Below are 15,320 nucleotides of genomic sequence, written 5' to 3'. Positions count from 1 at the left end.
TGTGTTTTTTTGTAAGAGCGCATCATGAGTGGTAGTTATTGTATTTGTAAGAAACCTCTAGGAAAAATTAATTGTCAGCGGGAAAGTCGAGCCATCTTTACTCGCTGTTGTCGGGGAACGTTTTTCGTCTCTTTATATGGCGGGAATAAAGACGATTCTCTGGAAACCCTGAGATACAAACGATTCGCTAAAACAGTGACAAAAATGCATTTAATCTCTCCTCACTTCCTCCAACACAAGATGCAGCCCGTTTCCATAGACTCCGAATGTATCACCAGATTCAGTCATGGCTTGGTAAACATTGTGGATCCAGAAAATTTGGGGCTGGAAAAAGCATGCAAAATTTTGGATAGCAATCCAAACTTCCAAGCCTCCAGTAAGAACCCCCGAGCTTATGAAATTCATCTTCAGCAGATGCAATGGAAACTGGAAGTGCATGTGGTTGCCAAAAAGCAGACCTCAAATGTTCAGCAGTGTGCGTCTATTGGGGTAGTGAAAGTTGCAGCAGCATAGTGGACATATCAACATTAATTACACTAAACAAATAAACAAAAAAAAGTTGCGACTGATATTAAAATGGCTGTACCGGGGAGTCTAAAGCGTGCTGAATGCGAATTCAAACACCAAAATGTTCCACCACGTATACATTTTGGGTTATCTTTTTCTCAAAGTGCCGCGCATTTCTGCGTAGGCGTCCACAGTACATTGTCTGGTCAGGTGAAATGTTAGATTTGGAGTTATAGAATGCATAAAATATTGCTGTTTATTGTAAAAATTCTTATATACTATATACACATTAGTTCAGAACTAGAAACAAAAACTATAGTAACTCTTTTGTTTCCCATAACACTATTTGGATTAACACAAACACACATTTTATCCTGCAAAGTAAAAAACGAAGATAGCTCCTGGTTACGGTTCCTAAATATTATTATAAGTTGTACTGGCTAGTAAATTCCATTTAAAAAGATCCATTACTGTAATCTAGAACCTAAGGATTAAGCATGTCCTTTGGACAAGTGAAGGTCTGGAACTAAATCATGTAATTCGGCTTGTTGGATGCAATAAGGTGCTATTTCGTCGCTTTCAGGAAAATAATAATTATTATTTTCTGATACATCATCAGATTCACTTTAATCACCATACATTTCCAAATATTTCTCCCAATTTGCCGAGGTCCTGGAAGTAGTAAATCTTCTCCATGAAAAACTGGTTATATTGCTGAGGAAATATCTGGATATTCAATTTTATGCTTGCTCTTCCTTGAAAACCCAGGCACTTTTGTCATGCAGGAGTAACAGTCATTAAAACGGTATAGAACTATATACTATATAAGTTTAAATGTCTACGTTTACTGATTAATGATTACCTTTGGTTTATTCTTTATTTAAATGTTAATGTGTTATTCGTAGACATTAGATATCCAAGTGTTGCCAAATTATGCACAATTTTTAGTAAAAACAATAATTTGAAAAGATCACGCCCCAAGATATTACAAATGACTGTTAAAAAAAATTAGTAAAATACTCACAACTTAAAAATCAAAATTCATTTTTTTTTGAAAAAATCATAACTCAAAAATCTTACGTGTTAGGTATTTTTTACCATCATAATCATATTCAGAGAGCAAAAATTAACAAAAAACAGCATTTTTCATTCGAGTCGCAAATTGGTTGTAAACTAGTGTTATTAAAGAAAATTAATTGGTAGATAAATTACCGACAATGACGATAATCTCTAACTCTCATTATACCACAAAAATTCACCTCCGATACTCATTCATATCTTGACTCGCAGCCTAGACCATCAAAAAAGATGAAAAACTAATAACTATGATATATCTTTTTCAACATATAATAATAATAGTACATTATATACCGCGGGACTGAAGTAGTACATTTAATCCTGAAGGTAAAGTTTATGGCCCGACCGCAGGGAGGGCCATAATTTACCTGAAGGATTAAATGTACTTCAGTCGCAAGGTATATACGATACTTTTCGTACTTCCGGTATGATTTTATTAATTATTTCAATAATTTCAATCAGTTTTTTCTCTCTTCAACTCATTTAATAAACTGTCTTTAAAATAAGTTACCATAGTAACATTGCGTTGTGACAGTTATAATTTAGAAACATTGTCATTACTAGTGTCATTGTAAAGAAACATTGTTATTGATAATTATTGGTATCATGAGTGAAGAAGGTGTATCTGATATTGATAAAAGAGCAGCCGAAGTAGGTGAAGAATTGTTACCACCGAAATCTAGAAAACTATACGAGCAGCAGTACGATGCTTTTAAAAAGTGGTGCCGCTTAAAAAATGTGAGACAACCTACTGAAAATGCGCTGTTAGTCTACTTCGATGATAAATCAAAAGCGGTTTGTGCCTCAACTTTCTGGGCACATTACTCAATGCTGAAATCGGTTATTAACATTAGAGAAGATATTGATATAAGTAAATTTCCAAAATTATTAGCTTTTTTGAAGAGAAGAAATGAGGGATTTAAGCCAAAGAAGTCAAGAATTCTCACGTCTGAGCAGGTAGATCAGTTCTTACGGGAGGCTCTGGATGATAAATATTTAATGCTTAAGGTAAACTCGTCAGTTACCTGCTGCATTAACCCAGGAAAGACTGGTCAATATGACGAACTGTCACAATATTAATTTGAATATTAACGTTAATTACCATTCTAATTAATTATATTTTTCAATAAAATATCCCTTAAATTCGTTTGTTTGTGATTTAATCGTTCCGGGAGTTTCGTCAATATTTAATCCCGGAGGGATTAAATGTGACACTTTAGTACCTGTCACAAGGGAGTGAAGTTGTCACTTTAGGCCCGGAAGTACGAAATAGTACATTATATACCGCGGGACTGAAGTAGTACATTTAATCCTGAAGGTAAAGTTTATGGCCCGACCGCAGGGAGGGCCATAATTTACCTGAAGGATTAAATGTACTTCAGTCGCAAGGTATATACGATACTTTTCGTACTTCCGGTATGATTTTATTAATTATTTCAATAATTTCAATCAGTTTTTTCTCTCTTCAACTCATTTAATAAACTGTCTTTAAAATAAGTTACCATAGTAACATTGCGTTGTGACAGTTATAATTTAGAAACATTGTCATTACTAGTGTCATTGTAAAGAAACATTGTTATTGATAATTATTGGTATCATGAGTGAAGAAGGTGTATCTGATATTGATAAAAGAGCAGCCGAAGTAGGTGAAGAATTGTTACCACCGAAATCTAGAAAACTATACGAGCAGCAGTACGATGCTTTTAAAAAGTGGTGCCGCTTAAAAAATGTGAGACAACCTACTGAAAATGCGCTGTTAGTCTACTTCGATGATAAATCAAAAGCGGTTTGTGCCTCAACTCTCTGGGCACATTACTCAATGCTGAAATCGGTTATTAACATTAGAGAAGATATTGATATAAGTAAATTTCCAAAATTATTAGCTTTTTTGAAGAGAAGAAATGAGGGATTTAAGCCAAAGAAGTCAAGAATTCTCACGTCTGAGCAGGTAGATCAGTTCTTACGGGAGGCTCCGGATGATAAATATTTAATGCTTAAGGTAAATTTGTAAATAAATAATAAAATTTAATAAATATTAACGTTAATTACCATTCTAATTAATTATATTTTTCAATAAAATATCCCTTAAATTCGTTTGTTTGTGATTTAATCGTTCCGGGAGTTTCGTCAATATTTAATCCCGGAGGGATTAAATGTGACACTTTAGTACCTGTCACAAGGGAGTGAAGTTGTCACTTTAGGCCCGGAAGTACGAAAATAATATTATTTTGTCTAGAAATTGTCCGTGGATTAGGCCTATTTGGGATACCACACAAAAAAGACGCCTCCAGACTCTACCTCATAGGTGGTCGGAAAAAGGATCAAAAATAGCTTAATAATAGCATAGGAATGTTAAAATCATAATATATAAAATATATGGATAGAAAAGTAAGCCCAAGGTTTTGTTTTTATTGTATTCCTATGAGAATTCGAGAATATGGTGTCAAGTTTGAAGCGATGTAAAACCTAGATAAATAAGTAAAAGTAAACAACTTTATAGTGGAGATTGTTCGTTGAAAGATCATCTATAAAATCGCTTTGAGCTTTGATGTCCTTTTATTGTAAAATAAACAGAAAAAAAGTTATAACCTCCAAAAGGAAACTTCTTACAAAATATTCTCTTATTTTTGTTTATATCTTTTTTGTTGGTCACTTGACAATAAAAAGTAATAAATATAAAACTGTAGAAAATTTAATTTGCTACATCTTATGTGTAATCAAATTTTCTGTATGGTTGCTAGTTTAGGAGATTTTGTACCCAAAGCCCTTTGTACCCTTTTTTCCAAGGTGGCGGCCGGTGGACAAGGGTGGCGACCTCAAAAACTTGAACTTAAGCTTCTACTGAACCCCCCCTCCACATTAAAAAATAAAACAAGCCTAAATGTAACATTTCAATGGACTATTTGTAAAATATTTTTAATTTTTTTATGAATATTTTGCACCTACTTGTAACCACATTATAAGCTCTGCTTTGGATCGACATGATTGAGTAATAATAATAATCATTCTTTAATCTGGACGACCTACCTCTCATTTCTATTTATCTAACAGAATAGTAGTAGTATGTATACTTTTATTCTTGTGCTTGTGTATTTGAATCGATATTCGATTTTGTTTCAGGAAAGCCAGAGCCGGCGATAAAATGGTGGCGTGAAGGTAAACTCATCGAATCCACCGAAACTCGTTCTGGTTTCGAGAAAGTTCGATCCAATCAGCTTATCGTTCGTGGCTTGCAACGGTCCGATCAGCATGCTGCTTTCACATGCCAGGCTTCCAATAACAACATTAGTCAACCTGTTTCTGCTACAACTTCAATAGAAATACATTGTAAGTATAGAACTGATTGAAGTTGACAGTAAAACATTTTTTTGAAGTTATACTTCTTTAGGCGCAATTGAGAAAAATGTCGAGAGTGAATTTTTATAAAAGCAACAATATGGAGTACGCGCATACCGACAGTATGAAGTTGATGAACTCTTTTTAGTTACGTATGTTTCAATGCAAATAAAGTGTAAAAAATATATTGGTGCTTTTTGTAAATATATTTATCACAATTTTTGGGAATAGGAGAATTAGTATAAGAAAATTAAAAATTTGTGTAGAAAATCTGAAGTTTTTTTAGATTTTCTACGATTCATGCAGGGGAAAGTTATGTGCGGGGAGGCTAGAGTTCATAAAAAATGACGTATTAAAGTTATTTTTAAATTTTGGTATCATTTTAAGTATTAAAATTAGTTTAATATTTAAATTAAAATACAATTATTAAACTCAAAAATGAATAACCATTTTTAATTTCGTTGTAACACGAAACTACAGCCGCATCATTATTCCAGTTCAATCAGAGAGTGCAGCAAGCACCTCTACCGGTTTCGAAACTTATTAATCTCTCATCAGGAGGCACATATGCTGCTCTCTCTGATCCAACCAAAACAAACGCCGGCGCCGGCGTGTAGTCACGGATTGCAACGAACGAAATGGCATGGATGCCCTAGCGGCAACTGCTAGCAAAAGACTAAGTTTTCAATCCAATGGCATACAAAACAACATAATGTTATTCTACATTAATCTGGTGGGATGTATCACCATCTGAATCAAAATAAATCACTTTCAAATTATCATCTAATGAAATGGTACATGTTCTAAAGCATCCTCTTGATTTCATGGATGCTAAAACATTTTTTACTTTTTTCAGACGAAATAGTTCAGAATGATAATCTTGAAGTTGCTTTTCAGCAGGCATTTCATAATAGAAAGGTGACTGTGTTGGCTGCAACCACTTAAATTTACATACATTCTTCTTACTATCAGTACTGCTTGCTTCTTCTATAGCAATACAAATTTTCATTGATGTAATATTCATCCTTAATTTGTACAAATAACGGTTTGAAAATCTATTTTTATCACTATTTTGGCTTGGTCAGCTTAAGTTCTTGATTTATAAGAGTAGTTTCATACTTCTTATTCGTGTAAGAGATAGCCGTATGAATTCATCTAAAAAAGAGTTTATTTACAATATGTACAATAAAGATTATAAACATTAATACAACAATACTAAAATAACTTAAAATTACAAACCTAAAAAAGAGAATCAAGAACATGCTATTTCTTACTCTGAGTTTTTGACAACTGTCAAATAATTATTTACAAATGTCATTCAAACTAAAATTACACAGTCATGCCACCTAAAACTATAAATAACTTAAAATAACTAAATGTGGTTTTATTGAAAATAAACATAGTTTTATTTTTTACATTTATTTTAACGAACGTTTGAAGCTCAGACTATTTTCAATCTGGTTGAGGTTTTCTAGTCACTTTGTTAAAGGTTTTATAAAAAATCTTGCAGTAAATATAAATTACATAAGGGCTGTTGCAATTAATTGACAAATGATGACTATAATATTTGCTTTTATCCCTGTGTGCAATCGGCTTTTGTGATACAGTTACTTCTAAGTTTCTCCTTTGGGTCATATCAATATTAATCCCCTTTTATGTGCTTTATCCAAGCGTTTCCAATAAAGTATTTTTAACCTTCTATAAGTCCCTCTAAGACCTTGTATGTCATTCATTCTGCTTCTTCCTTTATATAATCAATTAGACCATATTCATACCTCGGTATAAAGTATGTATATCGTGATTACAGCGAGCACATGCGAAGAATTACAAACTATGCTGGAGAAACTCAAAGAGAACTCCCAATACGTCGGCTTGAAAACGAATACAAAAACAAAATAATAATAACAGACCAGACGACATGTCGGTAAAGTCAGCAGCACCACTTCATAAGACCAAATTCAGACTAAGACTATATTTTATTGCTAATTTATTGCTAATTTATTACGCAAAGGAAAAATTTATTGCTGTAGCCGTTTCCGAGAAACAGTGGGTGCTGCTAGCTTTACGGTAAAGCTAGCAGCACCCACTCTATATCTCGGCAATGAAAAGGAGTACAGGGATCATTTTAACGGCATATTTTATTGCTATTTAATTGCTCTTGATTGGTATATTAACCAATCCTGAAAAGCTATCCCATCATCCCCTAGCGTAAAACTCACCCCCAAAAAGATGATGAAAATCGAAAATTCGACACCAAGGAATTAATTGCTAATTTATTGCTAATTTATTACGGAAAGAAAAAATTTATTGCTGTAGCCGTTTCCGAGAAACAGTGGGTGCTGCTAGCTTTACGGTAAAGCTAGCAGCACCCACTCTATATCTCGGCAACGAAAAGGAGTACGGGGATCATTTCAACGGCATATTTTATTGCTATTTAATTGCTCTTGATTGGTATATTAACCAAACCCAAAAAACTACCCTATCATCCCCTAGTGTAAAACTCACCCCCAAAAAGATGATGAAAATCGAAAATGCAACCCCAAGGAATTAATTGCTAATTTATTGCTAATTTATTACGGAAAGAAAAAATTTATTGCTGTAGCCGTTTCCGAGAAACAGTGGGTGCTGCTAGCTTTACGGTAAAGCTAGCAGCACCCACTCTATATCTCGGCAATGAAAAGGAGTACGGGGATCATTTTAACGGCATATTTTATTGCTATTTAATTGCTCTTGATTGGTATATTAACCAAACCCAAAAAACTACCCCATCATCCCCTAGCGTAAAACTCACCCCCAAAAAGATGATGAAAATCGAAAATTCAATCCCAAGGAATTAATTGCTAATTTATTGCTAATTTATTACGGAAAAAAAAAATTATTGCTGTAGCCGTTTCCGAGAAACAGTGGGTGCTGCTAGCTTTACGGTAAAGCTAGCAGCACCCACTCTATATCTCGGCAATGAAAAGGAGTACGGGGATCATTTTAACGGCATATTTTATTGCTATTTAATTGCTCTTGATTGGTATATTAACCAAACCCAAAAAACTGCCCCATCATCCCCTAGCGTAAAGCTCACCCCCAAAAAGATGATGAAAATCGAAAATTCAACCCCAAGGAATTAATTGCTAATTTATTGCTAATTTATTACGGAAAGAAAAAATTTATTGCTGTAGCCGTTTCCGAGTAAATTGCTCTAATAATTATTTCAATAAGCAACAATGTAATTTGCAATTTAGTTTTGTTCTTCATATTTTGCACAGTAAAATATTCGTTGTTAAGATAATCCAAAACAGTCGTATATTCGTGAAATGGATAAACCTAAATAGACCATATTATAATAAGTTAGTGCTGGGTTTGTTCTGCATTTCTGTCAAAGCGTGAAATTTGCGCAAAAACAGTTACACAAGATATTATGCGTTGCTCCAATTCTACCTAAATGTACTGCCCCATAATATAAAATCCAAAAAAAAAATTGATTAGGCTAACTTTGTTATAAAGCTCATTCACAATAATTCTAAGAATTGACTTATGCAGAATTTAAGAGTAACCCGCTGATAAAGTCGAAGCAATAAAGGGATTTCAGGTAAATATAAGTATTGAAATGGGCCGGCTTAAGAAATTTTATATTTCATTTGGTATTAACTTAACATTACATATTTATTTTAAATAAATATCTAGATAAATAAGGGAAAAATACAGAAACTGATAGAGTATTAGAATTAATTAATTATTATATTTTTCTGTGTGGATTCTTTATTAAATATATCCCAATTTTGAAAGTAATTAACAATTTTTGTTATGTTATAGGTATTTTCCTAAGAAGTGCGGAAAGTAATACTTTTCTGCACGCGATTGCGCGAAGCGGAGTTCGGCAATCAGTCGAGTGCGGAAAATAGACTTTCCGCAAGAGTTAGGAACAATATTTTTTCTACGAGCGTTTAAAAAATGACCAAATCTTAATCAATTAATTGGGTCTATTGAATAAAAAGAAGTATTTGCTTTTACTTCCTCGTATTTAAGTATTTACTTAACGGTAATTGAATAAAGCATTAAAGAAATGACTTTATTCAATTAGTATTAAGTAAATACTTAAATACTTGTAAGTAAAAGCAAATACTTCTTTTTATTCAATAGACCCATTGAATTAATTGCACATTCTGAACAAATGCACTTGCTAGGTTTGTCCAAACAAATGCAGAAAGTCATACTTTTCCGCACGCGACTGCAGTTTGCCGAACGACGCGAAGCGGGAGTTCGGCAAGCAGTCGAGTGCGGAAAAGAGACTTTCTGCAAGCGTTAGGAACAATATTTTTTCTACGAGTCTTTAAAAAATGACCAAATCTTAATCAACTAATTTAATTAATATGAAAATACATACACAAATTAATTCTTTGACAAGGTTGTCAAAACCAAAATTTCAGCATAATTGGTTAGCATGACGACGATCTTGGTTTCCATGACGACGATTCAAAACCACTGTTATTGTCTACTGATTTGACTTTCGAATATTATGTCATAATTATTTTATTTCATCGAATTCTCGCGTTAATTTCATTAAAACATAAACACAATAAGATATATTTGAAATAAATTAGTAAATAATATCTATATATTAGTTTACTGCATGTATTATAAATACTTTAAGACCATATTAACATATCTAAATTAACACGCGTGCGGAAAAGTAAAACGCGTGCGGAAAAGTAAAACGCGTGCGGAAAAGTAAAACGTGTGCGGAAAAGTAAAACGCGTGCGGAAAAGTAACACGCGTGCGGAAAAGTAAAACTTTCTAAACTAAAATGCGTGCGCGAAAGTAGACATTTTTGCACGCTCGTAGAAAAAATAAATTGCAAGTGAAATAATAAAAGAGTGAAATGAAAATTAAAATACAGACCGGACCTGATTCCGAACCACAAAGCGTGTTTAATTTCAGCTCCGATATACTCGCAATTTTATACCAGTATTTTCACAATAGTAAATTAACAAAAGTGATATACCTGTTCAATAAAGTTAGTGTTATAAGAAGACCCAAAAACGTGAGTAGAAGAACATTGATTAGATTGAAATAATATATTCATTTGGAAATCTATCTATATAAAATTTTCATATCAACACTACACCGGACTGGTTTTTTATTAACAACAATTAAAACCAGGGCCGTACTTGAATATGTTTATAATAAATCGTTCAAGTAAAATTAAATGATGAATAATACTTTATCAACTATGGAAACTCCTACCACTTCTCAAAACACTCCAATGTACTCTACTATTGCATCTCAACAAACTACTCCAAAATTACCAGTGAAAGAACAAGCCATCATCTTCAGTTCAATTAATGGCGCAAAATTGCAAGATTATCTTTTGCAACTAGGACCACTCGTCCAACCAAAAAATATTATTTATTCATCAAGAATCTCTAATAACCGAGTATGCGTTTATCTTTCAAGTAAAGCTGTAGTTGATGACTTTCTAAATAAAGCAGGATCCATAAAAATAAATAATGAAGTACTTCTAGCACGTAGATTAGTCACTCCATCGGAACGTCTTCTCTTATCTAATGTTCATCCAACAATACCGCAGGAAATGTTAATTAATATTCTCCAGAACCTAGGCTTGAAATTAATGTCACCAATAACATGTTTGAGAATTGGAGCTACAAATCCTGAATAGCAATCTTTTATCTTATTCTGACAAATCTATATTTAATATCTTAATCAAGTTTATAAATGATTCTAAGATAAAAATTTAAACATATCTATAACAAAATTCTGTGGCAAAAAGACGCTTTGTCTAATGCCATCTCTTTCCACACACACACACACACACAAATCCTGAATATAGCCACATACTAAGTTTTAGGCGTCAAGTATACATAGAACCCCTAGGTAATAGAACCATACCTGATTTTGTCATGGTTAATCATGATAATGTTAGCTACAAAAGATGTCTACATGCGGAGCTAAAGATGTCTATAATATTGTTAAGGATTATATACCAGATTTACCATTACTTATTAAAATGCTTGTATACCCTATTCCACGAACATACGCATGTTTTGGATTACTTCGACAACGAATATTTTACTGTGCAAAATAAGAAGAACGAAAGTAAATTGCAAATTACATTGTTCTTTATTGGAATAATTATTAGCGCCATTTACTTTCGTACTTCTTATGTTGCACAGTAAAATATTCGTTGTCGAAGTAATCCTAAACAGGCGTATGTTCGTGGAATGGCCCATAGACACTCATCCTCATTTTACTGACTCAAAATTAAAAAATCGAATCACACGACTACGCAAAAAGCTAGAAAGACTATTACAACATGAAGTATCTGAACCCGATAGTGATTCATGTACTTCAACTAAACAATAAATCACTTTCAATAGTATATTACAATGGAATTTAAATGGGTATTACACCCATTTAACAATGTTACAGCTTCTTATCTCAGGATATGCACCAGATTTTATTTCGTTACAAGAAACTCACTTCAAGAATAACTCAACACACAACCTGAAAGGTTACACAGGATTTTGCACCAATCCACCCAATCAGAACTACGCTAGTGGAGGAGTAGCTCTATATATAAAGTCAAATATACCTGTTCAAAATATAAACCTCACAACTAATATCGAAGCAGTTGCTGTAACAATACTTGCCCCTCTAAATTTAAATATTTGCAGCATTTATGTTCCACCAGACAAGACTCTGACTAAACCCGAACTACTTAATCTTCTCCAACAAATTCCTTCCCCTCGAATAATCACGGGAGATTTTAATTGCCATAATATTACATGGGGATCAAATAAAACAACAACGAGGGGAAATATGTTAGAAAACGTTTTGAACACTATGAACTTATGCCTACTTAACGACGGCTCGCCAACAAGATTCAATATGGCTACGGGAACTTCTTCCGCCATTGATCTCTCCATATGTGAACCCTCATTGATCACCCAACTAGACTGGACAGCATTAAAAGATTTATATAGTAGCGACCACTTCCCAATCTTAATAAAGCACACAGTAAATTTAAACACAAATACAATACCAACTCAAAAATGGAAATTAAAAAAGGCAAATTGGATTGAATTTGAGAGAATTGTATCAAACAGAATGGATCAGATTAAAATTTCAGACTCCATTGATGACACACTTAGGAGCTTCAATCAGCTTATACTGGATGCGGCTAATATAACCGTAGGTAAATCTCAACTTTTAAAAAAACGCAAACCAGTTCCCTGGTGGAATTCACAATGTGAAGCCGCTATTTAATTAAGTAAAACAATTTGGAACCGCTACAAAAAATACAAAAATATTGATCTATTAACAGAGTACAAAAAACGTAGAGCTGAAGCAAGAAGAATAATTAAAAAAGCAACAAATTGTGAGCCTGCAAAAAGAAAAAACGCTACTAACTGAGCCACAGGATATAGTAAATGAACTGGCTGATACCTATCAAAAATTCTCATCCAACCAAAGTTACAGTAACGAGTTCCTAACATACAAACAAGAGGAGGAGGCAGTACCTATTACAATTTCCGACGAATTTAACGCTATTAATATACCTCTCAGTTATGGGGAATTTGAAGATGCACTTAATAGCATAAAAGACACTGCACCAGGTCCAGATGACATACCAATACAATTCATTAAAAAACTTCCCATGGAAGCAAAAGAGTTTCTGCTCCAAATTTTCAATATTATTTGGGAACAAAAATCATTTCCAAAAATCTGGAAAAATGCCATTGTTATTCCTATTATTAAAGCAAATAAAGATAAATTACACCCAGAATCATATCGTCCTATATCATTAACGTGTTCCTCATGTAAACTTATGGAAAAAATAGTCAACAGAAGATTAATGTGGAACCTGGAACGCAATGATCAACTGATTATCGAACAATCTAGCTTTAGACCAGGCAGATCTACAAACGACAACATTATCGATCTGGAAAACGCTATTCACGAAGCTTTTAAAAATAACCAAAAATGTATGGCGATTTACTTTGACATAACTAAAGCATTTGATACAGTATGGAAACACCGTATATTGAGCATTCTAAACAAATTTGGATATCAAGGAAATATTTTAGCCTATATAAACAATTTTTTAACTCAAAGAACATTTCAAGTCCGAGCGAATGGTGCTATATCCCATCTTAGAGAACAACAAAACGGAATCCCACAAGGATCAGTCATCAGCCCTACTCTGTTTTTAATAGCAATAAACGATATAGTAAAGATCATGGCGAAACCTGTTCAGGCACGACTATATGCTGACGATCTGATTATTTACATCAAAGGAAAAAACGTAAATCATATGGCGTCAATATTACAGGAACACTTAAATAAACTAGTAAATTGGTCCTTAAACACCGGTTTTAGTTTTTGTTGTAATAAAACAAAATGTATAATATTTTCAAAAAAACGTATCGAGGATAAACCAAATCTAACGCTTGAGAATCAAAATCTTTCCTATACAAACGAAATAAAATTCCTAGGAATGATATTTGATCAACAGTTAAATTGGAAAAGTCATATTCAGCAGTTAGTTCTTTCATGTCGAAATGGTCTTAACTTGTTAAAGTATCTAGCTCACAGGACTTGGGGTGCCGAAGGTAAAACACTGCTCATGCTATATAGATCCTTAATTCGCTCTAAGATTGACTACGGATGTGTCGCATATGCATCTGCCAGCAAAACAACGTTGAAACCTTTGGATACGCTACATAACACCTCCCTAAGGATTATACTTGGAGCATACAGAACAACTCCGATAAATAGCATACAAGCTGAAATAGGCGAACCCACTCTAATGCTTCGTAGACAGCTGTTAACCTTTAATTACGCTTCTAACATAAATGTACATAAAAGAATTTCAATAAATAACATTTTAGATCCATCCATGACCAATGACTCTTCAAAGTTCAATCTCCCTTATTCTCGCAGAATCCACCATGCAATGGAGCTACTTAACTGGCAGGAATTTCCACCCTTATATCAATACAAAGAAATATCTTCATCTCCACCTTGGACTGTAAAAATTCCAACAGTCAATTGCAGTCTATTACAATTCCAAAAAAATAGCACTAACCCTAATCTCATCTTACAACACTTCAGAGATCTAATTAACTCTCATTCCGATTACACAGTATACTATACAGACGCGTCTAAAACTGAAAATGGAGTCGGAGTGGCATTTGTTAACAACACAGAGACTCACAAACATAAAATTCCAGATACTGCAACTGTATTAACTGGGGAACTTTATGCGATCTACCAAGCAATACTACATGCAAATGCGAACAAGATGAAGAAGATATTAATCGTCACAGATTCTATGTCATCACTACACGTAATAAGGAAAATTTACACGCAGCATCCAATAGCTTTACTAATAAAGGAAGAACTACATAAATTGCATACTGAAGATTTAAGAATCAAGTTTCTCTGGGTCCCATCACATGTTGGAGTAGCAGGCAATGAAGCAGCAGACCGAAATGCCAAAGAAGCCATAAATGATAACAGTATTCCAATGTCGCTTCAATCTGTAAGTATGGATCTAAAAAGCTACTTCATAAAACATATTTTCGAAAATTGGAACAGTAAATGGAAATCCACATCATCAAAGCTTCAGGAGATAAAAAACAACGTTGGACCATGGCAACCACCCGAGGTATCTAGACGAAAGCAAACAATTATTTCCCGTTTACGACTTGGACATACCCAATTTTCTCATGAATATTTGCTGAAAAAAGAAGAACCTCCAATTTGTGATGAGTGCGGGTCACCCCTTACAGTGAAACATGTGCTAGTGGAAAAGTGTGAAAAGTTCAATAGCCATAGAATTAAATACCATTTAGCTAACAATCTTAAAGACATTTTAGACTATAACAACACTAATAAACTATTTATGTTTCTAAAAGACTGCAACTTACTAAACAAAGTGTAATTAACTGTTAAGACCGCGTCCCACCATCAAATAATTTGATCAAACTTGACAGTTAGTGACACAAAGTGACAGTTAGTGACGTCACATCCTGAGTGTTCATTGTGGATAATAATGAAAAATTTTAATTTTAAATAAAGTACAAACAAGTTAGACAACTCAATACAAAAAATTTGATCAAACTAGACTGATAGTGAGAGCACAGATTTTTAGAATTTCAAAAAAACTGCAATTGTGACGTCACTTTGACGTACTTCCGCAGTTTGCTCAAACTGTTTGATCAAATTATTTGATGGTGAGACGCGGCCTTTACTATCCCGCTAATAACCTTCTTAGGTTGAAGCGGATTATTGTAAATAAAAAAAAAATTATAATAAATTAATGTAATAGGTATTATTAGATATTATATTCCATGTAAGAGAAGAAAGTGAATATTACAATAAT

General features: G+C 33.4%; 1 protein-coding gene across 1 annotated transcript in view; it reads left to right on the top strand.

Annotated features, from left to right (window-relative positions):
* The first annotated feature begins 240 nt into the window (after positions 1 to 240).
* Positions 241 to 15,320, top strand: part of LOC126886074 (synaptogenesis protein syg-2-like) — a 131,273-nt gene continuing 116,193 nt past the window's right edge. Inside the window, exons 1-2 of the mRNA XM_050652918.1 lie at positions 241 to 376; positions 4,705 to 4,911. Coding sequence (XP_050508875.1) covers positions 241 to 376; positions 4,705 to 4,911 — 343 coding nt within the window. The remainder of the gene's footprint in view (positions 377 to 4,704; positions 4,912 to 15,320) is intronic.

Source organism: Diabrotica virgifera, chromosome 6 (assembly GCF_917563875.1).
Source record: "Diabrotica virgifera virgifera chromosome 6, PGI_DIABVI_V3a".
Taxonomy (NCBI): domain Eukaryota; kingdom Metazoa; phylum Arthropoda; class Insecta; order Coleoptera; family Chrysomelidae; genus Diabrotica; species Diabrotica virgifera.
The sequence above is the reverse complement of the archived record's forward strand: the minus strand, read 5'-3'. Positions and strand labels throughout refer to the sequence as shown.